This window comes from Falco rusticolus, chromosome 3, assembly GCF_015220075.1.
Source record: "Falco rusticolus isolate bFalRus1 chromosome 3, bFalRus1.pri, whole genome shotgun sequence".
In the NCBI taxonomy this organism is placed as follows: domain Eukaryota; kingdom Metazoa; phylum Chordata; class Aves; order Falconiformes; family Falconidae; genus Falco; species Falco rusticolus.
The window spans coordinates 103,484,407-103,507,442 of NC_051189.1; the positions used below are offsets into that span (position 1 = coordinate 103,484,407).

The 23,036-nt window shown below is 62.3% G+C and overlaps 4 protein-coding genes across 7 annotated transcripts; 2 read left to right on the forward strand and 2 right to left on the reverse strand.

The window, feature by feature from the left end:
- Positions 1–758: 758 nt before the first annotated feature.
- Positions 759–5,016, forward strand: LOC119145563 (kallikrein-14-like). Its single transcript, XM_037382157.1, has 5 exons — positions 759–851; positions 1,377–1,665; positions 2,370–2,623; positions 3,411–3,547; positions 3,789–5,016. The coding sequence occupies exons 1-5, from the start codon at positions 809–811 to the stop codon at positions 3,939–3,941; spliced, it is 876 nt and encodes a 291-aa protein (XP_037238054.1). The 5' UTR covers positions 759–808; the 3' UTR covers positions 3,942–5,016.
- Positions 5,017–7,968: 2,952 nt separating this feature from the next.
- Positions 7,969–13,816, reverse strand: LOC119145059 (synaptophysin-like protein 1). The gene is made up of 5 exons (XM_037381136.1): positions 13,710–13,816; positions 11,706–11,821; positions 10,885–11,095; positions 8,447–8,623; positions 7,969–8,215 (listed from the first exon to the last, which is right to left on the reverse strand). Exons 1-5 carry the CDS (start codon positions 13,776–13,778, stop codon positions 8,102–8,104), a joined length of 687 nt encoding a protein of 228 aa, XP_037237033.1. The 5' UTR covers positions 13,779–13,816; the 3' UTR covers positions 7,969–8,101.
- Positions 13,817–14,440: 624 nt separating this feature from the next.
- CTU1 (cytosolic thiouridylase subunit 1) lies at positions 14,441–19,626 on the reverse strand. The gene is made up of 4 exons (XM_037380041.1): positions 19,551–19,626; positions 17,547–18,071; positions 14,919–16,845; positions 14,441–14,738 (listed from the first exon to the last, which is right to left on the reverse strand). The coding sequence occupies exons 2-4, from the start codon at positions 18,064–18,066 to the stop codon at positions 14,441–14,443; spliced, it is 2,745 nt and encodes a 914-aa protein (XP_037235938.1). The 5' UTR covers positions 18,067–18,071; positions 19,551–19,626.
- Positions 19,627–19,676: 50 nt separating this feature from the next.
- On the forward strand, positions 19,677–22,719 carry LOC119144823 (transmembrane immune signaling adaptor TYROBP). 4 transcript variants are annotated; one of them, XM_037380656.1, is made up of 5 exons: positions 19,677–19,723; positions 21,397–21,429; positions 21,811–21,927; positions 22,260–22,303; positions 22,389–22,709. In XM_037380656.1, the coding sequence occupies exons 1-5, from the start codon at positions 19,714–19,716 to the stop codon at positions 22,434–22,436; spliced, it is 252 nt and encodes an 83-aa protein (XP_037236553.1). In that variant the 5' UTR covers positions 19,677–19,713; the 3' UTR covers positions 22,437–22,709. The 4 variants fall into 4 exon arrangements, 3 of the variants coding, with proteins under 3 accessions (XP_037236553.1, XP_037236552.1, XP_037236554.1); XM_037380655.1 differs by lacking the exon at positions 19,677–19,723 and adding an exon at positions 21,036–21,140 and having other exon boundaries at positions 22,389–22,712; XR_005103226.1 differs by lacking the exon at positions 21,397–21,429 and having other exon boundaries at positions 19,681–19,723; positions 22,389–22,714.
- Positions 22,720–23,036: the final 317 nt, after the last annotated feature.

The window sequence follows — 23,036 nt, forward strand, 5'->3', positions numbered from 1 at the left end:
GAGAGGAAGGAGGGAGGACAGATGGAAGGAGGAAGGCAGGAGGGAAGGATGAGGGAAAGAGGAAGGAAGGAGAAATGGAAGAAGGAAGGAGAGATGGAAGGAGGAAGGAAGGAAGGAGAAATGGAAAAAGGATGGAAGGATGATGGAAGGAGGAAGGGAAGAGGAGGGAAGGAAAAATGGGAGGAAGGAGGGAGGACAGATGGAAGGAGGAAGGGAGGGAGGGAGGGAAGGAGGAAGGAAGGAGGAGGGAAGGAGATGGAAGGAAGAAGGCTGGAAGGAGGAAGGGAGAATGATGGAAGGAGTGAAGGAAGGAAGGAAGAAGGAATGAAGGAGAGATGGAAGAAGGAAGTAGGGAGGGAGGAGAAGAGGAAGGAAGAAGGAAAGAAAGAAAAAGAGTAAGGAAGAAGGAAGGAGAGATGGAGGGAGGAGGGGAGGAGGAAGGAGAGATGGAAGGAAAAATGGAAGGACAGGAAGGTCGGAAGAAGGAAGGATGGGAGGAGGAAAGAAGGAGAGATGCAAGAAGGACGGAAAGATGCTGGAAGGAGAAATGGAAAGAGGAAGAAAGGAGGAAGGAAGGGGGGATGGAAGGAGGAAGGAAGGGGTGTGGGAAGAGGAAAGGAGAGATGGAGGGAGGGAGGAAGGAAGGAAGACGGAGGGGAAAGGGATGGGAGGGGGATGGGAGGGGGGGCAGGGACAGCAGGCAGGATGGGCAGGGGGAGGGGACAGGTGGGGGAGGGGACAGGTGGGGGAGGGGACAGGCAGTGCAGCCGCTGTGCCCGCTGACCCTCCCCTCCCCCCCCCCAGGGCCATGGAGCCGCTGCCCATCGCGCTGCTTCTCCTGCTGCTGACAGGTACGTGGGGCCTCACCCCCCCCCGTGTCACTGTGTCCCCCCATGTCCCCCCCCTTGGTCCCCTCCATGTCCCCATAGATGGAGCCTAAGGAGGGGTCACACCTGGTGGCCCATGTCTTCATGGAGGGGACATGTGGTGGCCCATGTCCCCAGGCAGGTGACAGGTCTGGTGTCGCCAGAGGGAACTTAGGGAGGGGACACGTTTGGTGGCCCATGTCTTCATGGAAGGGACACACTGGGTGACCCATGTCCCCATGGAGGGGACATGTCTGGTGGCCCATGTCTGCTCCACGGGGACATGCCTGGTGACCTGTATCCCCTCCATGGGGACATGTCTGGTGGCCCATGTCCAAATGGAGGGGACATGTCTGGTGATCCATGTCTGCTCCATGGGATCATGCCTGGTGGCCCATGTCCCCATGGAGGTGACACAGCTGGTGATCAGTGTCCCCTCCATTGGGAAACATCTGGTGGCCGATGTCCCCATGGAGGCAACACACCTGGTGACCCACGTCCCTCTGGCAGGAGGAACCCATGGCCAGACCACCGGTGGCCCATGCCCCCAAGGTGCTGCCCCCTGGGGTGGCCCATGTCCCTCTGGCCGGTCTCAGACGCAGGCTGGACCAGCGGTGGCCAGTGTCCCCTCGTCCCCCGGGGGGGGACAGGCGGAGCAGGATGAGGACCGGATCATCGGGGGTTACCCCTGCATCCCCCTCTCGCAGCCCTGGCAGGTCTACATCTACCGCCCCATCCGCTGTGGCGGCGTCCTGCTGCGCGACCGCTGGGTGCTCTCGGCCGCCCACTGCAACAGCAGGTGGGGGGGGGGGGCACCCCGGGGGGAGGGGGACACACCCATGGGGACATCTCATGGGGAGGGGGACATCCCATGGGGACACCTGTGGGGAGGGGGGACATCCCATTGGGAGGTGAGGAACCTCATGGGGAGGGGGACATCCCATGGGGACCATCATGGAGATCCTCATGGGGAGGGGGACACCCTCATGGGGAGAGGGACATCCCATGGGGACACCTGTGGGGAGGGGGGACATCCCATTGGGAGTGTGTGAACCTCATGGGGAGGGGGGACACCCATGGGGATGGGGACATCCCACATGTCCCACCCATGTCCCATGTCCCACCTGTCCCACCTGTGTCCCATGTCCCACCTCCATCCCCATGTCCCACCCGTGTCCCATGTCCCACCCATGTCCCCACGTCCAATGTCCCACCTGTCTCACCCATGTCCCATCTGTCCCACCCGTGTCCCATGTCCCACCCATGTCCCACCTCCATGCCCATGTCCTACCTGTCCCCTCCATGTCCCATCTGTCCAACCTGTGTCCCATGTCCCATGTCCCACCTCCATCCCCATGTCCTACCTGTCCCCTCCATGTCCCATGTCCCACCCGTGTCCCATGTCCCACCCATGTTCCATATCGATGTCCCACCTCCATCACCCATGTCCCAAACCCCTCCCCCCGCCGCCCCAACCCCCACCCCCCCCCCGCCCCCCCGCAGAGGCCTGCGCCTGCGCCTGGGCGAGAACGACCTGCAGCGGCGGGAGGGGGCGGAGCAGGACCGGGCGGTGGCCAAGACCATCCCCCACCCAGCCTTTGACCCCACCACCCTGGACAACGACCTCCTGCTGCTCAAGCTGGAGCGGCCGGTGGCGCTGGGCCCGGCCGTGCGGCCCCTCCCCCTGCCACCCGCCTGTGCCCCCCCCGGCGCCACCTGCCTCGTCTCGGGCTGGGGCACCGTCACCACCCCCCAAGGTCAGTGACGCTCCCCGGCAAACCCGTAGTTAACCTGTAGTAAAGCTGTAGTAAGCATATTGTAAATGCTTAGTAGACCCAGAGTAAACCCACAGTAGATCCATAGTCAACCTGTAGTCAACCTATAATAAACCTGTAGTAAACCCTTAGTAGGCCCGGAGTAAACCAACAGTAGGCCCGTAGTCAATCTGTAGTAAACCCTTAGTAGACCCGTAGTAACCCCATAGTAAACCCGTAATAAATCCACAGTAAGTCCCTAGTAAATCTGTAGTAAGCCCACAGTAAGCCCTTGATAAACCTGTACTAAGCCCCTAGTAAAACTGTAGTGAACCCCCAGTAAACACCTAGTAAACCAGTAGTAAGACCATGGCAAACAAGTAGTAATCTTTTAATAAACCTGTAGTAAACCCACAGTAAGCCCCTAGTAAGACTGTAGTAAACCCATAATAAGCCCCTAATAAGACTGTAGTAAGTCCCCAGTAAAACTGTACTGAGACCATAGTAAAACCCTACTAAACCTGTAACCTCAAAGTAACTGAGACATAACCTATAAGTAACCTAGAAGTAATTAAGGCATAACCTATGAGTAACCTAGAGGTAACTCAGGCATAACCTACAAGTAACCTGTAAGCAATTGATGGCAAACCAGTGCATAACCAGCATGTAACCTATGCGTAACCTAGGAGTAACTGAGGAGTAACCTATGAGTAGGGCCCAGAGCAGCCCAACAGCCCCTGGGGGGTCCCCCGCCGTCGCTGACCCCCCCCGTGCCCCCCTCCCCCCGCAGTGACCCTCCCCCGTCACCTGATCTGTGCCTACGTCAACATCCTCCCTGACGCCGAATGCCGCCGTGCCTACCCCCAGCGCGTCACTCCCAACATGCTTTGCGCCGGGGTGCGCAACAAGCGTATCGACTCCTGCCAGGTACCCGAGGGGGGTGGGGGTGGGGGGGTGGGGAGGGGCAAGGAAGGACCCCCCCCGCAACCCCCAAAACCACTACTCCACCCTCGTGGCCCCCCATCCCCACATGTCCTTTAACCCCCAGGGTCTAGACCTCCCCCAGCTTGGAAAGCTCCTCCTAAGGTGGCCACCCCACCGCAGGGGGGGGTGGGGGGTCCCCCCAAATGTCCCCTCCACCCCCAAATTTTGTCCCCTCCCCTCACAGGGTGACTCCGGGGGGCCACTGTCCTGTAACGGGACCCTCCAGGGGATCGTGTCCTGGGGGCTGCAGACCTGCGCCCTGCCCGGCCGCCCAGGGGTCTACACCCGCGTCTGCAACTACGTGGGTTGGATCCTGGAGACCATGAACCGTAACTAGGAGGTGGCCACCAACCCCCCCCGCCGGGCCACCAAAGACCACGAGGAGGTAGAGGGAGGTGGGCCACCACGGGTAACAGCCAAGGACAGCGAGGAAGGAGGTTGGGCCACCGCGGAGCTGCGGGTGGAGACATGGGTGTGGGCCACCATGGACCATGGATCTGTGTCACCATGAACCACGGATCTGGGCCACCACGGGTCTAGGCTACTGTGGACCATGGATCTGGGCTACCATGGACCACAGGTCTGGGCTACCGTGAAGCAGGGCTACCATGGACCATGGATCTGGGCTACCATGGACCACAGGTCTGGGCTACCATGAAGGAGGGCCACCATGGACCATGGATCTGGGCCACTACGGGTCTGGGCCATCGTGGACCACCGGTCTGGGCTACCACGGGCCATGGATCTGGGCCACCATGGGCTACAGGTCTGGGTCACCATGGACCATGGATCTGGGCCACCGTGGGTCTGGGCCACCATGGACCACCAGTCTGGGCTACCATGGGCCACGGATATGGACCATGATGGACCATGGATCTGGGCCACCATGGGCTACAGGTCTGGGCCACCATGGACCATGGATCTGGGCCATGATGGACTATGATCTGGGCCACCATGTATCTGGGCTACCACGGACAACGAGACACAGATCTGGGCCACCATGGACCATGGATCTTGGCTACCATGGATCTGGGCCACCACGGACAACAAGACACAGACCTGGGCCATCATGGACCATAGATCTGGGCCACCATGGACCATGGATCTGGGCCACCACAGACCACCACGAACATGAAGACACCGCTCCAGGCCACCCTGGCCCACCACCAAGGCCACCAACACACAGACGTGGGCCACCACAGATCACAAGCAGTGACCCAGACCCAGACCACACCCCAGGGCCACCACCCACCCCAACTCGGGCCACCAATCCGGGCTACCCCGGACCTGGGCCACCATGGACCACACCCAGAAGCCAAGAGGAGGCCACAACCATGGACTCCTGGGTCATGGAGAAGACACAATGCGGGGGGAGGGACAATAAACGAGGAGCAAAGGCAGCGTGGACTCTGCTACGTCTACTAGGGGTTTACTTCAGCTTGTCCCACCCCACCCCCAGACCCCTCCCCCACCCCCCCGAGGTCCCAGCCACGGGGGGAGGGGAAGGTCCCCGTGGCCCAACCCCCCCCAGATATGGATTGACGAGGTTCTACCATAAACTCTTTATTGAGGCAGTTGCACAAAAGGGGATGGGGGAAGGGACACGGGAGGGGGAGGGGACACGGGAGGAGGCCCCACCCCCCTTGGGGAGGAGGTGGGGGGGGATGACATCACAGAAAAGTGGGAGGGTGGGTGTGGGGACAAGCCAGTGGAGAAGACCCAGAACATGGTCACCCATGGGTTCCCATCAAGTCATGGGTCACCTTAACCCCGCCCACCATGAGGAGGAGGGGGAGGAGTGTGAGGAGGGGTGTGTGTGTAGTGTTTGTCCCTGCCCGGCCCCTCCCCCACCTGCCGAGGACACAGGGGAGGGGGGTGGGGAAGCGGGGGAGGGGTGCCAGGGGGGTGTGACACCCATGGGTGGAGCCCTGAGAGGATTGGAGGAGGAGGAAGAGGTTGGTGGCTACTCAACGGGGCTGGTGGCTACTCAACTGGGCTGGTAGCCACTCAAGGTGGCTATTCAATGGGGCCGGTGGTGACTCACCGGGGCCGGTGGCTACTCAACTGGACCAGTGGCGACTCATCATGGCTACTCAATGGGGCCGGTGGCTACTCATGGTGGCTACTCAACCGGGCTAGTGGTGACTCAACAGGGCCAGTGGCTACTCAACAAGCCGGTGACTCAACGGGGCCAGTGGTGACTCATGCTGGCTACTCAACCAGGCTGGTGGCTATTCAACAGGGCCAGTGGCTACTCAACCGGGCTGGTGGTGACCCAAACGGGCCTGTGGCAACTCGTGGTGGCTACTCAATGGGGCCAGTGGCGACTCAACCGGGCCTGTGGCTACTCAACGGGGCTGGCAGCAACTCATGCTGGCTACTCGACAGAGCCAGTGGCAACTCATGATGGCAACTCAACCGAGCTGGTGGCTACTCAACAGGGCCAGTGGCAACTCATGGTGGCTACTCAACCAGGACCAAGATGGCCAGCCCAGGCACCAATAGAGGTGGCCATTGGTGGTCAAGGAGCGTTGAGGAGGCAACTGGGAAGAACCACCACAAGCCAAGGAGACAAGGGCAACCCAACCTGGTTGACCTCAACCAATGGTCAACCAAGGTCGAGGCCAAGTCAACCAATCCCTGACTGAGCCAACCGGAACAGACCAATCTGGGTGACGTCCAGCCCCACCAGTGGTGGCCAACCACAGGTCTCCACCACCAATGGTGGTCAAGCCAGGTCTTCCAGAAGACAAGGAGACAAACCCAACCCAAGGGTCAACCTCAACCCAACAGTCAAGCCAAAGGTCAAGCCAACAGTCAAGGCCCAAATCGAGGCCCAAATCGAGGCCTACACCGAGGCCCGGGTCAAGGCCCACGTGAAGACCCGAGTCGAGGCTCATCAAGGGCTAAGTCAAGGCCTGAGTTGAGGCCAACGCGAAGACCCAAGTCAAGGCCCATCAAGGCCCGAGTCAAGGCCCAAATTGAGGCCCGAGCCCAGGCCCCAGTGAAGACCCGAGTTGAGGCCCAAATCGAGGCCTGAATCAGGACCCAAGTCAAGGCCCAAATCAAGGCCCATGTCGAGGCCTAAATCAGGACCCAGGTCAAGGCCCGAGTCGAGGCCACGGACAAGGCCCAAGCCAAGACCCACACAAAGGCCCGAGTTGAGGCCAAGGACAAGACCCGAGTCAAGGCCCAAATTGAGGCCTGAGCCCAGGCCCCAGTGAAGACCCGAGTCAAAGCACAAATTGAGGCCCGTGTTGAGTCCCGAGTTGAGACCCGAGTCGAGGCCCAAGTCAGGACCCAGGTCAAGGCCCCAGTTGAGGCTGAGCCAAGGCCCAAACCAAGACCCACACAAAGACCCAAGTCAAGGCCCAAGCCAAGACCAAGGACAAGACCCAAGTCAAGGCCCATAGAGACCCAAGTCAAGGCCCAAATTGAGGCCCGAGCTCAGGCCCCAGTGAAGACCCAAGTTGAGGCCCAAATCAAGGCCTGAATCAGGACCCAAGTCAAGGTTCAAATCAAGGCCCATGTCGAGGCCTAATTCAGGACCCAGGTCAAGGCCTGAGTCAAGGCTGAGCCAAGGCCCAAACCAAGACCCACACAAAGACCCAAGGCGAGGCCCGAGCCAAGACCAAGGACAAGACCCGAGTCTAGGCCTATCAAGGCCCAAGTCAAGGCCCAAATCGAGACCCAAGTCAGGATCCAAGTCAAGGCCCGTGTTGAGGCCTGAGTCAGGACCCAAGTTGAGGCCAAGGACAAGACCCAAGTCGACACCCCTCAGGGCCCAAGTCGAGGCCAAGGACAAGACCGAAGTCAAGGCCCGAGTTGAGGCCCACGTGAAGACCTGAGTCGTGGCCAAGGACAAGACCGAAGTCAAGGCCCATCAAGGCCCGAGCCAAGGCCCACACTGAGGCCTGAGCCCAGGCCCACTTGCCCAACCCCCTACAGAGCCCAAGAAACTGGAGAAGGACCCAGCTGAGGCCGGTCAATGTCAACGTGACCTCACCTCCTGCCTACCCCCACCTCACCCTGCCCCACCCGTGGCTGATCCGCGCCCGGGGGCAAGCGGAGGAGGCCAAGCCACCGCCGCCCAGCCATGCCCGCGCCAAGAGGAGGACGCGGCTCCGCCAACCAGCCCCCGCCCAGCACCCAACCCACGCGGCGTCAGCGGTGGCGCGCCCACCGCACCCCAAGGAACGCCATGACCTTCTTCCTCCCGCGGCCTCAGTGGCGCCTCCCACCGGCAATAAAATTAGCTTCAAAAAAATAATAATAAAAAAAACAAACCACAAACCCACCCAAAACGCCCCAAAATGCCCCAAATTCAGCGATACCACAAACACCCGAAGAAACGGCAACGAGGGCAACGAGAAGAAGGAGCTGGTGGCATCTCCCCCGAGAAGGCACCACAATGGCGTCGGTGGCAACCGTAAGGAGGGGGAGGGGTGGAGGGAGGGGTGGGGACACGCACCGTAGAGCCGCACCAGGGAATGGGGGTTACATGGCGGCTGGCCCGGGGGTGGGAGCGGGGGCCGGGCGGTGGAAGTTGGTCTCCTTGTAGACAAACCAAGAGCTGCCCACCCAGAGGACCAGGTTGAGGAAGCCGAAGACCTGGGGGAGGGGTGGGAAAATGTAGAGAAGACCCCCAAGTCCCCTCCCCCCCCACGCCTCTGTTGCCCCAACCTCCCTCCCCTACCTCCGTTTCCCCCCCTCCCCCCATCTTCTCCCCGCCACCACCCACCTCCATGAGGTCCACCTTGAACCGTGGGTTCTCCAGAGGTTCCTCAAGCCCCCACCCCCCCCGCCGTGCCTCAGTTTCCCCTCCCCCCCCCGAAGACCCACCACAGAGACGTTGAGGGACCCCATGGGGGTGACCCCCGCCGGGAAGCAGCTGACGGAGGGGGGTGGGCAGTGAGGCAGGGGGGACGCCGTCGAGGTCTTGACGTCCGTCAGGGCCTTGGCCCACGCTGAGGAGCTCACCAGCCACAGGAAGGAGAAGGCCACGGTGACCAAGAAGTCCTGGGGGGTGGGGCAAAAGCAGAGGGGGAGGGGCATTAAGGGCACCCCAAAAATGAGGGAAGGGGGTGAAAGGGACATTGGTTGGATTGGGAACTGGGAGGCGGGCCTCAAGAGTTGGAGAACTTGGGGGAACCCGAAAAGTTGGGGGGTGGACAGGACAACCCGGGGGGACACCCCAGAAGTTGGAAATCTGGGGGGGACACCCCAGAAGTTGGAAATCTGGGGGGGGGACACCCCAGAAGTTGGGGGTTGAGAGGAAAACCCTAGTGGACCCCACAACTTGGAGATCTGGGGGGGGACCCCAAGACTTGGAGATATCTGGGGAGGGACACCCCAGAAGCTGGGGTGGAGAGGACAAGCCTGGTGGACCCCAAGACTTGGAGACCCCAAATGGGTGGGGGAAGGGAGGGGAGGGGGGGGGGGGCACTTACCCCACGTCCTGTCCATGGCAGCAGCAGGAGAGAAGGTCAGAGGGGGGTTATTGACTCCCCCAAAACATCCCCCCACCCCGCCAAAGTCCCCCTCCCCCCCCACCACACGCCCCTCCCCCCCCATATGGGGTGAGGCCCAAGACTACAACTCCCATGATGCCTCATGAGGGGGTGGGGCAAAGGCTGATGAGAGTTGTGGGGCCACCAGAAGGTACCACCCATTGTGGGAGGTGTAGATTAGAGCAGGGGAATGGAAAAGACCAAGATGGATGGATGGATGGAGACCCGGATGGATGGAGACCCAGATGGATGGATGGATGGATGGAGACCCAGATGGATGGATGGATGGAGAACACCCAGATGGCTACATGGATGGATGGAGTCGACCCAGATGGACGCGTGGATGGATGGATAACATCTGGATGGATAGAGAAGACCCATACGGACGAATGGATAGACAGACAAGACCCATATGGACAAAGGGATGGACAAGACCTAGATGAAGATATGGATGAATGGAAAAGACCCAAATCGATGCATGGAGAACATCTGGATGGATGGATAGAGACCCAGATGTATGGAGAAGACCCGGATGGATGCGTAGATGGACGGAGAACATCAGGATGGGTGGACAAGACCCAGATGAAGAGATGGATGGATGGAGAAGACCCAGATGAAGAGATGGAAAACATCTGGATAGATGGAGACCCAGATGGATGGAGAAGACCCAAACAGATGGATGGAGGATACCCAGATCACTACATACATGGATGGATGAAAAAGACCCAGATAGACGCGTGGATGGATAGATGGATAAAGACCCGGATGGATGGATGGAGAAGACCCAGATGGACAGACTGAGAACATCTGGATAGATGGAGAAGACCCAGAGGGATGGATGGGTGATGGAGACCCAGAGGAATGAACAAAATGGAGCCTGATAGATGGATGGACGGAAAACATCTGGACGGACGGAGGGACACCCAGAGGGACCCACGGATGGATGGACGGAGAACATCTGGACGGACGGAGGGACACCCAGAGGGACCCACGGATGGATGGACGGAGAACATCTGGACGGACAGAGGGACACCCCAGAGGGACACACGGATGGGTGGATGGACGGAGGGACACCCAGACGGACCCACGGATGGGTGGATGGATGAAAAACATCTGGATGGACGGAGGGACACCCAGACGGACCCACGGATGGGTGGATGGATGAAAAACATCTGGATGGATGGAGGACAGCCAGACAGACCCACGGATGGATGGGTGGATGGATGAAAAACATCTGGATGGATGGAGGACAGCCAGACGGACCCACGGATGGGTGGATGGATGAAAAACATCTGGATGGATGGAGGACAGCCAGACGGACCCGCGGATGGGTGGATGGATGAAGAACATCTGGATGGATGGAGGACAGCCAGACGGACCCACGGATGGATGAAAAACTTCTGGATGGATGGAGGACAGCCAGACAGACCCACGGATGGATGGATGAAAAACATCTGGATGGATGGAGGACAGCCAGACAGACCCACAGATGGATGGATGAAAACCTTCTGGATGGATGGAGACCCCCCAGATGGATCCATGGATGGATGGAGACCCCCCAGACGGATCCATGGATGGATGGACAAAACCCAAATGGATGGATGGATGGATGGAAACATCTAGATGGATGGGTGGAGACCCAGATGGATGCATGCATGGATGGAGAACATCTAGATGCATGGAGACCCAAATGGATGGTCAAGACCCAGATGGACGGACGGATGGATGGAGGACCCCCAGGTGGCCTGGAGAAGACCCGGCCGGACTCACCGCCAATGGCAGCCGCCCACCAGCGCCGCGGTAGAGGTGGAGGAAGCCCAGGTAGAGCGCCAGGGCAGCCATGCTGTAGAGGAAAGCCAGGACAGCCACCGCCACGAAGAACTGGGCCGAGGAGGAGAAGTCACCCACCAGGTGGAGGTCCCCCAGCCACGTCTTGTTGCACAGGGTGGTCAACGAGGGCATGAAGACGGCATGGTTCAACCTGGGGAGGGGGGAGGGGTGGTGGGTGGGGTCTTCTCCCCACCCACCACCCCTCCAACCCCTCATCTGCTGAGGGGGCAGGAGAACTTCTGGGCCTCCATGGCCCATCGGCCACCTCCTACAAGTTCTCCTTGGCCAACCGTACGGTTCTCCAACCCAACTGCTACTTCTCCTTGTCCCCGCCCACCTCTGAGGGACCTTCTCGACCTTCTAGACCTTCAACCACCCCCAACCCTCCATAGCCCATCAGCCACTTCCTAGAAGTTCTCCTTGGCCAACCATAGGGCTCTCCAGCCCAACCGCTGCTTCTCCTTTTCCTCTCCTGTGTCTGAGGGACCTCCTCGACCTTCCCAGCATTCTTGGACCTCCTGGACCTTCTTGGACCTTCTCGACCTTGGACCACCACCCCACCCCCCAGCTCCTGATTGGCCAGCCACACACACACACACCCATCCCCCCCAAGGTACCCCACTGACCCCACCCCCACCCCCCAGAAGATTCCACTGGCCAAGGCATCAGCTCCACCCACTTCACCCCCACAAATAGGAGCTGAGCTCGCTCTGCCCGCTTCCAACCACTGGCCAATGAGGAGGTGGGGGGCGGGGCCTCACCTGAAGGGGTAGGCAAAGGGGGCGGTGACGGTGGTGTTGGCGCCAAAGCAGCTGATACGGAACGTGACGGCGCCACTGTAGCCGCCGCAGGTGGCGAAGGCAAAAATGGAGAAAAACTGGAAAAAAAACAACAAAATTGGGGGATTTCACCCCAAAAAAAGACACTGGGGGGGGTGCATGGGAAAAAAAATAAAAATAAAAATGACATTTGGAGCAAAATGGAGCCACAGTGCCGCAATTTGGGGACTTTTTAAATTTGAAATTTGACATTTTTGATTCTACATTTGACATTTTTAAAGTTGAAATTACCATTTCAAATTTTTCAATTTAATTTTTTAATTTTAGATTTGAATTTCAAATTTGATTACTTTTTCATTTCAAATTTTGGGGTTTAATTTTAAATTTGGGGGGGTAATTAATTTTAAATCCGGGGGGGGAGTAATTTTAAATCCGGGGTGGGCCAGTAATTTTAAATTCCGGGGAATAACTTTAAATATAAAATTCCTTAAATTCATGCACGTGGGGACTCACAGGCCAAAAAAGGCCAAAAAAAAACCAACAAAAACCTGAAATTTTGAGACAAAAAATAACCAGTATTTTTTGAATATTTCAATTTTAAATTTGAAAATTTAAAATTTAAATTTTAGATTCTTTAAATTCATACATGGGGGGGCTCACAGGCCAAAACAGGCGAAAACAATTTAAAAAAATCAATATTTTGGGGCAAAAAGGAGCTGCGATGCCTCAATTTTGGAAATTTTTCAATTTTAGATCCCCCCCAGTGCCTCCCAATAACCAGTCCCAGTGCCCTCCCAGTAACCCGTCCCAGTAAGCACTCACTGCTTCCCAATAACTGTCCCAGTGCCTCCCATTAACCCCCCCAGTGCCCTCCCAGTAACCATCCCAGTAAGCATTCAATGCTTCCCAGTGCCTCGCAGTAACCCCCCAGGTACCATCCCAGTAAGCACCCAGTGCTTCCCAGTAACCCATCCCAGCGCTCTCCCAATAACCCATCCCAATAAGCACCCAGCGCCTCCCAGTAACTCCCCCCCAGTGTCCACCCAGTCCCCACCCAGTGCCCCCCACTCTCTACCAGTAACACCCCAGCTCCTCCTAGTCCTCTCCAGTCCCCCCCAGTAACTACCAGACCCTCCCAGTGCCTCCCAGTTCTCTCCAATCCCCTCCCAATAACCCCCAGTACCCCCCCCAAAATCTCCCCATTCCCACCCCACTCCCTTCCAGTCCCCTCCCCCGCCCCCCAGTTCTCCCCAGTCCCACACCAGTGCCTCACAGTAACCCCCCCACCCTCCCAGTTCTCCCCAGTGCCCTCCCAGCGCCTCCCAGTCCCCTCCCCTGCCCTCCCAGTGCCCTCCAGTCCCTCCCAATTCTCCCCAATCCCACCCCACCACCTCCCAGTAACCCACCCAAGTCCTCCGCAGCGCTTCCCAGTCCTCCCCAGTCCCACCCCAGCGCCTACCAGTAACCCCCCCAAGGCCTTCCCACTCCCTCCCAGTTCCCTCCCCTGCCCTCCCAGTGCCATCCAGTCCCTCCCCAGCGCCCCCCAGAAACCCCCGCCACCCTCTCAATTCTCCCCAGTCCCCTCCCAGTGCCTCCCAGTAACACATACATACACACCCCCCGCTCTCCCAAGTTCCCTCCCAGTGCCTCCCAGTCCCCTCCCACGCCCTCCCGGATGTCCTCCAGTCCCTCCCAGTGTCCCCAGTAACCCCTCCAGTCCCACCCCAGCACTTCCCAGTCCCCTCCCAGTCCCACCCCAGGGCCTCCCAGTACCTCCCCAACCCCCTCCCAGTGCCTCCCAGTCCCCTCCAGTCCCTCCCAGTCCCCTCCCAGCGTTTCCCAGTCCCCTCCCAGTCCCCTCCAGTCCCTCCCCAGCGCCTCCCAGTCACCCCCCCCGGCTCCTCACCACTCCCTCCCAGTGCCCCCAGCCCCCCCCCCCCCCCAGCGCTTCCCCATCCCCTCCCCCGACCTCCCAGTACCACGCACCCACTGGAGGCCGCGCACCAGCCCCAGCGGCTCCTTGGCGGGGCCCAGCTCCAGCCGCAGCCCCGACATCTTCCTGCTGCCGCGCGCCGGAAGTGACGTCACGCTCAGGGGCGGTGGCGGCGCCGCTTCCGGAACGCTTCTTTTACATAACGCGTCCCGCCCCCTCCGCGCTGATTGGCCCCGGCCAGCCCAGCGTCCCGCGCCTTTCCCGATTTGCATCCGCGGCCCCGCCCCTCCGCAGGTATTGGTGCCGCCCCACCCGCGCGCGGCCGGGCAGGCCGTAGCCCCGCCCACCGCCCGCCCCCTCATTTGCATAACGCCAGTAAGGGTTCACGCTTTTATTCGCATTCCGCCGTAAGAGGGGGCGGGAGGGGTTAATTACATAGCCACGCCCCCCACCCACAGCTCATTTGCATATCGAGAGGGGGAGGGGCCAAAGCACTCAGGGACCTGAACCCGCCCCCCAGTTGCCCCGAGCCCCCCCCAGTTACCCCCAGGGACCCCCTACTTGCCCCCAGCCCCCCCAATTGCCCCCAGGGACCCCTTGTCTGCCCCCAATGCCCCCCCTGCCCCCCAACTACCCCCATACCCCCCCACCCCTCACCTGCCCCCCCAGTTGCCCCCATGGACCCCCCCACCCCCCAACTAACCCAGACCCCCCCCAGTTACCCCCAGGGACCCCCCTACTTGCCCCCAGCCCCCCCCAATTGCCCCCCCCGCCCCTCCCCCCCCTAGAAGTCCCAAATGTTGAGGGCCCCCCGCACCCGCCCCAACCCCACCACCCGCCGCCGCACCGTCTGCCCGCCCCCCCCCACCACCTCCACCTCCACCCCCTCCCCCGCCCACCCCCCGTGGCCACTAGCCCCATGGCTACCAGCCCTGGGGCCACCTGCCCCGCTGCTCCGCGGCCCCCTCCCCCCACAGCGACATGTCCCACTGCCCATGTGTCCCCCCAGCTCCCGTGGGCCACCAGGGCTACTAGCCCCATGGCTACCATTCCCGTAGCTACCATCCCCGTGGCTACTAGCCCTGTGGCCACCAGCCATGAAACAACAAACCTCAGGGCCACCAAGCTCATGGCCACCTGCCCTGTGGCTACCATCCCCGTGGCTACTAGCTCCGTGGCCACCAGCCCTGTCACAACAAACCTCAGGGCCACCAAGCTCATGGCCACCTGCCCTGTGGCTACCATTCCTGTGGCTACCGTCCCTGTGGCTACCAGCCCTGTAGCCACCAGCCATATCACAACAAACCTCATGGCCACCAAGCTCGTGGCCACCATCCCTGTGACCACCTGCCCCATGGCTACCATCCCCATGGCTACTAGCCATGTCATAACAAACCTCATGACCACCAACCCCATGGCTACTGTCCCCACAACAACAAGCCCCATGGCCACCATTCCGGTAGCCACCATCCCTGTGGCCACCTGCCCTGTGACTACCATTCCCGTGGCCACCTTCCTGGTAGCCACCATCTCCATGGCCACCATCCCTGCAACAACAAGCCCTGTAGCCACCATCTCCATGACCACCATCCTGATAACCACCATCCCTGTAGCCACCATCTTGGTAACCACCATCCTGGTAGCCACCATCCCCACAACCACAAGCCCCATGGCCACCCCCATAACCACCATCCTGGTAACGCCAACCCCCTCCCCCTTCAGTAGCCAACTCCACCCCGCGCTTGCCCAACCCCACTTTTGGTAGCCCCTTCTCCAGCGAGGCCAGCAGGACACAAGCCTTGCAGAGGGCTTGGCTGGCCGCGAAGCCGCACCGCTTGCAGGTCCCCAATTTTTTGGTGGCCACCTGGGTGGCCACCGCTAGACGTCGCCCCGAATGACCCAAAGCGGCTACCGTACTAGCCCGGGTGGCTTCTAAATCTTTGAGGAGGGCTCGCGCGTGGCCACGGTAGGCGTGGGGGGCGTGGACACACTCAGTGCTGACGTAGTCCAAGCCCTGAAAGTGGGCATAGAGAACAATCTCTTTCTCAGAGGCATGACGTAAGGGCTTGCAGCGGCTTACCGGTGGCCACGGGGTGGCTACCTGGGGGGAAGGGGGGGGGAGGGGGCGGGGAGGAGGGGGGAGGGGGCTAGGGGGGGAGGAGGGGTTAGGAGTGGTCAAGGGGGAGGGCGGGGTGGTCTCCAGGGGGTTTGTGGTGGCCTCCATGGGGTTCCTGGTGGTGAACATGGAGGTTGTGGCCTCCAAGGTCTTCGTGGTGGTCTCCACGGGGTTCCTGGTGGTCTCCATGGAGGTTGTGGTGGCCTCCATGGGGTTCCTGGTGGTCAATGTGGACGTTGTGGTGGTCAACATGGAGGTTATGGTCTCCAAGGTCTTCATGGTGGTCTCTGTGGAGGTTGTGGTGGTCAACATAGGGCTCCTGGTGGTCTTCACGGAGGTTGTGGTGGTCTCCAAGGGGTTCGTGGTGCTCTCTAGGGCATTCATGGTGGTCTTGAGGAGGTTCATGGTGGCCTCCATGGAGCTTCTGGTAGTCTCCATGAAGGTTCTGATGGTCTTCATGGGGTCCCTGGTGGTCTCCACGGAGCTTGTGGTCTCTGTGGGCTTCATGGTGGCCTCCATGGAGTCCCTGGTGGCCTCTGTGGAGTTCTCGGGGGTCTCCATAGAGCTCTTGGTAGTCTCCATGGAGTCCTCGGTGGTCTCCATGAAGTTCTTGGTGGCCATGGAGCTCCTCGTGGTCTCCAGGACGGTGTTGGTAGCCTCCGTGGAGTTCTTGGTGGCCTCTGTGGAGCTCTTGGTGGTCTCCATTGAGTTCTCGGTGGTCCCCATGGAGTTCTTTGTGGTCTCCATGAACTTCTCGGTTGGCTCCATGGAGGCCTCTGTGGAGCTCTTGGTGGCCATGGAGCTCCTGGTGGTCTCCAGGATGCTGTTGGTGGTCTCCATGGGGTTCTTGGTGGCCTCCATGAAGTTCTTGGTGGCCTCTGTGGAGCTCCTGGTGGTCTCCACGGAATTCTTGGTTGTCCCCATGGAGTTCTTGGTGGTCCCAGAGCTCCTGGAGAAGGTTGTGGTGGCCTCGGTGGCCTCGGTGGCCCCGGTGGCCGCGCGCCGCAGCCGGGCCACGTCCCCGCGCAGGAAGTTCATCAGCACCGTCTCGGCGATGTCGTCCGCGTTGTGGCCTGGGGGTGGGGAGGGGTCAGCGGCCACCGCTCCCAGTGCCCCCAGTGCCCCCCAGTCCATTCCCAGTGCCAACCCAGTGCTATCCCAGTGCCCCCCAGTAACTCCCAGTACCCCCCCAGTGCCTTCCGGTACCTCCCAGTGCCTCCCATTAACTCCCAGTACCCCCCAGTCCATTCCCAGTCCCTCCCAGTGCCATCCCAGTGCCCTCCCAGTACCTCCCACTACCCCCCAGTGCCTTCCAGTACCTCCCAGTACCCCCCCAGTGCCCCCCTACCATTCCCAGTCCCCTCCCAGTCCCCTCCTGCTCCCTCCCAGTGCCCCCCAGTCCCTCCCAGTGTCCCCCAGTCCCCTCCCAGTCCCCTCCCAGTGCCTTCCACTCCCTCCCAGTCCCCTCCCACCCCTCACCAGTCGCAATCCAGTCGACCCCCAGCAGCCTGGCCCCCCTCTCCAGCGCCCTCCCGTCCCCTCCCAGTCCCCTCCCAGTGCCTCCCACTCCTCACTGGTCGTGATCCAGTCGACCCCCAGCAGCCTGGCCCCCCTCTCCAGCACCCTCCAGTCCCCCTCCCAGTGCCTCCCAGTCCCCTCCCAGTGCCTCCCAGTGCCCCCTAGTCCACTCCCAGTGCCTTCCAGTCCCTCCCAGTTCCCTCCTAGTGCCTCCCAGTGCCCTCCCAGCACCTCCCAGTCGTCCCCCCCTGCTCACCGGTCGCAATCCAGTCGACCCCCAGCAGCCTGGCGCCCCTCTCCAGCGCCTGCCTCCTCCAGACCCCACAGAAGGTGCACCGGCTGCCTCCCCCGAGCTGTTGGGCCACTTCGTCCACGCTCCAACCGAAAAGCTCCCGGTGGGAGAGGACCAGGAGGGGCAAATCCCCCCGCCCCCCCCGCACCGCGCTCAGCGCCGCCTCCCGGTACCCGGCGATGCCCTCGTCCACCGAGAGCAGCACCAGCCGCCAGCGGAGGCGGGGGCAGCGCCGCAAGCGCCGCAGGAGATGCGCCAGCACCGTCGAGTCCTTCCCCCCCGACGCCGCCACCGCCACCGCCGCCCCCGGCGGGGGAGGGGGGGGTTCGGCCCCCGGGGAGGGGCTGGGGGGGGGGGAGGTGAGGGCCAGGTGGGCTTCGGCTTCGAAGGCAGCCACGAAGCAGCGGCGGCAGAGGGGGGCGCCCGTGCGGGGTCGGCGGAGGGCGGCGGGGAGTGGGCAGCGGAGGCAGCGGGGGGGGGGCATGGTGGCTGTGGGGGGAGGGGGGGGGCGTTAGAGAGGGGGGGTGGGGGGGATAGAGGGGGTGGGGGGTGTCTGAGGGGGCATTACGGGGGGGGGGGGTGTCTGGGGGCCAGGAGGGGGGCATTGGGGGCTCTAGGGGGACTACAGAGGGGGTTGGGGGGGCATTGGGGGGTTATAGAGGGGGTGGGGGGGAGTGGGGGTGCTTTAGGGGGGGTATTAGGGGGGCATAGAGGGGGTTGGGGGGGTCTGGGGGTGGGTAGGGGGGCATTGGGGGGTTGGGGGGGCATTAGGGGAGCATAGAGGGTGTTGGGGGGGCATTGGGGGGCTCTGGGGGGGGTTGAGGGGTCTGGGGGGCATTAGGGGGGCATACAGGGGGTTGGAGGGGCATTTGGGGGGGTTGGGGGGCATTGGGGAGCTACAGAGGGGGTTGGGGGTGGTCTGGGGGCGGGTACGGGGGCTTTAGGGGGGGTATGAGGGGGGCACAGGGGGTCCTTGGGGGGGTATAGAGGGGCTGGGGGGGGCGGGGGGTGGATAGGGGGGTCTGGGGGGCATTTGGGGGGGCTGGGGGGGCATTGGGGGGACATTGGGGGGGTTGGGGGGCATAGAGGTGGTGGGGAGGTTTGGGGGTGGGTAGGGGGGCATTGGGGGGGTTGGGGGGCATTAGGGGGGGATTAGGAGACTGTGAGGGGGGCATAGGGGGTCCTGGGGGATATAGAGGGGGTGGTGGGGCATTGGGGGGCATTGGGGGGGTCGGGGGGCATTGGGGGAGCATTAGGGGGGATTGGGGGGTATGAGGGGGGCGTAGGGGGTCTTTGGGGGGGGTATAGACGGGGTGGGGGATCTAGGGGTGGGTAGGGGGGCTTTGGGGGGCATTAGGGGGGTATGAGGGGGGCACAGGGGGGCATTGGGGGGTATAGAGGGGTGGGGGGGTCTGGGGGGACATTAGGGGGTCTTTGGGGGGGCCATGGAGGGGTTTGGGGGGGCACTGGGGTGGGGGTGGGGTCATTGGGGGGGAGAATGGGGGGGGTGGGGGTCGTGGGGGGGCAGTGGGGGGGATGGGGGGGCACAGGGGGGGTTGGGGGGCATTGGAGAGGTATTTGGGGGGTTGGGGGGCACGGGGGGGGTTGGGAGGGGATTGGGGGGGTGGGAGGGATGGGGGAAATGGGGGGGGTTGGGGGGGGGGCTACGAGGGGGGCGGGAGAATGGTCCCTTCCCACGCCTCCCCCCACCCCATCCCGCCCTTCTCCCCCCCCCATCCCCCCCCTTCTCCCCCCCCCGGGCCTTGAATGGTCCCGCCCGACCCCCAACCCCCCCACCCCCCCGGCCCAAAATGGTCCCTCCCCACCCCCCACCCCCCTTCTCCCCCCCCCCAGGCCCGGAATGGTCCCGCCCGACCCCCAACCCTCCCCCAAGGCCCGGAATGGTCCCTCCGCACCCCCATCCCCCCCCCCCGCCCCCCCCCGAACTCCCCCCCGCACCCCCCGCACCCCGGCAGTTGGTTCCGTCCGGCGGCTTCACGTCACCCACACGCGGCGGCGGCTCCTTCCCGGCGTGCCCCGCGCGCCCCGCCCCGCCCCGGCCAATGAGAGCGCGGGGGAGGGCAGAGGCCACGCCCCACTGAGGCCCCACCCCGTGCCGCCGCGGCCGCGCATGCGCAAAGGTAATTACAAACCCCACCGGGGTAATTAACCCCCGGCCGCTAATTATAGTCCCCTCGGGGGTAATTAACCCCCCAATTGCTAATTACAGCCCCACCCGGGGGTAACTAACACCCCCCATTGCTAATTACAGCCCCCCCCGGCTAATTAAATCTCCCCCCCCTCCCCCCCCCCCTGCTAATTACAGGGCCAACCCAGGGGTATTTAATCCTCCCCACTGCTAATTACAGCCCCCCCGGGGTAATTAACCCCCCCAACCGCTAATTATAGCCCCCCCGGGGGTAATTAACCCCCCAATTGCTAATTATAGCCCCTCCCGGCTAATTAAATCCCCCCCAGCTAATTACAGGGGCAACCCAGGGGTATTTAATCCTCCCCACTGCTAATTACAGGCCCCCCCGGGGTAATTAAACCCCACCAGGTAATTACAGCCCCCACCTTGTAATTAATTTTTAAACTTAATTAGTCTTCCTCCAGGGAAATTACAGGGCTTACTGGGGTAATTAATACTCCTTGGGGCAATTAGAGCCCCCCCCCCCCCGCGGGATAATTATCACTCCCCAGACTAATTACACCACCCCCAGAAATAATTAATCCCCACAGGGGTAATTAACACCTCTATCGTTAATTACAGTTCCTCTGGAGGGCAATTAATCTCCCTCAGCTTAGTTATAGCCCCCCTGGGGTAATTAACTCCCCAGCACTAATTACAGCCACACTTGAAGGTAATTACTCCCCACCGAGGCAATTACAGCCCCTTCAGAAATAATTAACACTCCCCAGATTAATTACAGCTTCCTCATGGTAATTAACACCCCCCCACCCCCCCCACATCCCCCACACACACCCCCGGCAAAACAATTTTCATGGGATAATTAACATCCCACAAACTAATAAATAACTTCCCAATGTAATTAAGAACCCCCAGGGGTAATTAGAGCCCCCCCAAGGGTAATTAATCCCCCCTGAGTAATTAAAGCCCCCATGGGGGGGCATGGGGGGTCACGGGGGATCATGGGGGATCATGGGGGGTCACAGAGGGGTCATGGGAGGTCACGGGGTGTCATGGCGGGTCACAGAGGGGTCACAGAGGGGTCACGGGGTCGTGGGGGTCACGGGGACATGGGGGTCACGGGGGTCATGGCGGTCGTGGGGGTCACGGAGGGGTCACAGAGGGGTCACGGGAGGTCACAGGGGGTCCCCGGTGCCGGGGGAGGGGTCCCAGTGTTCAAGAGCACCCAAGCAGGGTGGGGCAGGGCAGGGGAGGGGCGTGTCCCGCCGGGGGGGCGGGGCGGGGTGTGTCCATCCGGCCCCTCCCTTCCCTCTTCTTCCCTGCCACTCCCACCGCACTGTCGCTGCCCAGCCGCCGCTTCCCCATGGCCCCCCCCGGCGCCCCCCGCCTGCTTCTGCTGCTGCTGGGTGAGCTCCACTCCCCCCCAGGGTGGGGGGTGCCCCTCCCCCACCCCTCCCCCCCCTTCCCACCTCCCCCCACCCCAGGACACCCCCCCAGCCCCTTCCCCCTGCCCTCAGGAATCCAAATGGGGAAGTGCTGGGCCGGTGCCATTGGGGGGTGGGGGGAGGGGGAGGGCGCCCCTCCCCCACCCCCCCAGGGGGTGCGGTGCTGGGAGGGGGGGGAGGGGGGGGCATGTTGATGACCCCCCTCTCCTCCCCCCAGGTTGTGTTTCAGGGCTGGGGGCTGCAGAGAGAGGTGAGGCTGGGTGGGGTCACGGAGGGTCATGGGGGTCACGGGGTCATGGGGAGGTCATGGGGGGCACGGGGGGTCATGTGGTGTCACGGGGGCTCACGGGAGTCAAGGGTGTCCCAGGGGTCTGGGGGGGGGCATGGGGTTTGGGGCGGTGGGGAGTTACAGGGTTCAAGGGCAGCTGGGGGAGTGGGAGGGGTCATGGAAGGTAATGGGGGTCATGGGAGGTCACAGGGGTCACGAGGGGTCATTGGGTCACCAGGGGTCAAGGGGGGGTCACAGGGGTCCATGAGGGGCCCAAGCATCTGGGGAGGGGTCACGGGGGGTCATGGGGTCATGGGGGGTCACGGGGGGTCACAGGGGTCAAGGTCACGCGGGTGCCCCCAGACTGCAGCTCCTGCCTGCCGGGGCCTGGACCAATTGCGGCGCTCGTTGTTGCTGACCTCATCATGACGCTGCTCATCGCGGGCGGGGCCTATTGCCTGGCGGGGCGGGGCCACCGAGGTGGGGGCAGGGCCATGGGGGGTGGGGCTTGGGGTAGTGGGGGGCGAGGGGGTGGGGTCACAGGGAAGGTGGGAGGAGCCTGAAGGGGAGGGGGCAGGGCATGGGGATGGGCGTGGCCTGGAGAGGAGGAGCGGAACCAGGAAGGGGCGTGGCCTAGAATGGGAAGGGACCTGGAAGGGGGAGAGGCCTTGAAACGGAGGGGTGGAGCCTGAAGAGGGTGTGGCCTAAGAGATGGGCATGGCCTGGAAGTGAGGGTTGCAGTCCCAAAGGGGCGGGGCCTGGAAGGGGAGGGGCGTGTCTCATCCCCTGGCCCTGCCCCCTTTCCCTTACAGCCCAGGCGAAGCCCTGCCCCCCCGAGATGGATTCGACCTATCAGGTGGGTGTGTGGGGGGGCAGGGCAGGGGAGCCCTGACCCTTTCTGGGACAGGTGACCCCTGACCCCGACCTCTGACCCCCCCCAGGAGCTGCAGGGCACCAGAGGGGACATCTACAGCGAGCTGAAGACATGAGCCGCCCCTCCCCCACCCGGGCCACGCCCCTCCCCAGACCACGCCCCTCCTCCACCCGGACGGTGCCCCTTTCCCCCCCCAGACCACGCCCGTCCCCCCAGGACTGTGCCCCTCCCCCATTCGGACCGCGCCCCTCCCCCCCGGAATGTGCCCCACCCTTGCCGCAGACCACGCCCCAGCCCCTCCCTCTCCCCCAGAGACCACCCCTCCCCCCGCCCAAGGCAACCTCGCCCCTCCCCCTCCCAGATTGCGCCCCTCCCCCCTCAAACTGCATCCCTCCCCCCACAGAGGTCGCCCCTCCCCGTGCGGCCCGCGCGCACCCCGGCCCCTCCCCCCCGAGGCCCCTCCCCCCAATAAAGCCGCTTTTTTTCCTTTTCCGCCCCACTTCATCTGTGTGTTTCTTTAAATTAAAACCGTTATTTCTTATGAACCCCGCCCCCCCCGCTGACGGCACCACCCCGCGCCCCTCAGCGCGGCGCGCAGGAACTGCGGCCGGCGCGGACCGGAAGTGGCACCACTTCCGGTCCGCCACTTCCTGTCCCGTCTCATCCCAAACATGGCGGCGGCGGCGGCTCCGGCTCCAGCGGCGGCTCCGGCCGG

Coding starts and splice junctions, on each gene's coding strand:
- LOC119145563 (XM_037382157.1), top strand. CDS start 809: ATGGAGCCGCTGCCCATCGCGCTGCTTCTCCTGCTGCTGACAG. Junction 852..1,376: donor GCTTCTCCTGCTGCTGACAG/GTACGTGGGGCC, acceptor TCCCTCTGGCAG/GAGGAACCCATGGCCAGACC. Junction 3,548..3,788: donor AGCGTATCGACTCCTGCCAG/GTACCCGAGGGG, acceptor CTCCCCTCACAG/GGTGACTCCGGGGGGCCACT.
- LOC119145059 (XM_037381136.1), bottom strand. CDS start 13,778: ATGTCGGGGCTGCGGCTGGAGCTGGGCCCCGCCAAGGAGCCGCTGGGG. Junction 8,624..10,884: donor GTGGGCGGCTGCCATTGGCG/GTGAGTCCGGCC, acceptor CCCACCCCCCAG/GACTTCTTGGTCACCGTGGC. Junction 8,216..8,446: donor GGTCCCTCAACGTCTCTGTG/GTGGGTCTTCGG, acceptor CCCCTCCCCCAG/GTCTTCGGCTTCCTCAACCT.
- CTU1 (XM_037380041.1), bottom strand. CDS start 18,066: ATGCCCCCCCCCCGCTGCCTCCGCTGCCCACTCCCCGCCGCCCTCCGC. Junction 16,846..17,546: donor GGTCGACTGGATTGCGACCG/GTGAGCAGGGGG, acceptor CCCCACCCCCAG/GCCACAACGCGGACGACATC. Junction 14,739..14,918: donor TACAGGGCTGGTAGCCACAG/GGACGGTAGCCA, acceptor TGGTGGCCACAG/GGCTAGTAGCCACGGGGATG.
- LOC119144823 (XM_037380655.1), top strand. CDS start 21,098: ATGGCCCCCCCCGGCGCCCCCCGCCTGCTTCTGCTGCTGCTGG. Junction 21,141..21,396: donor CCTGCTTCTGCTGCTGCTGG/GTGAGCTCCACT, acceptor TCCTCCCCCCAG/GTTGTGTTTCAGGGCTGGGG. Junction 21,430..21,810: donor GCTGGGGGCTGCAGAGAGAG/GTGAGGCTGGGT, acceptor GGGTGCCCCCAG/ACTGCAGCTCCTGCCTGCCG.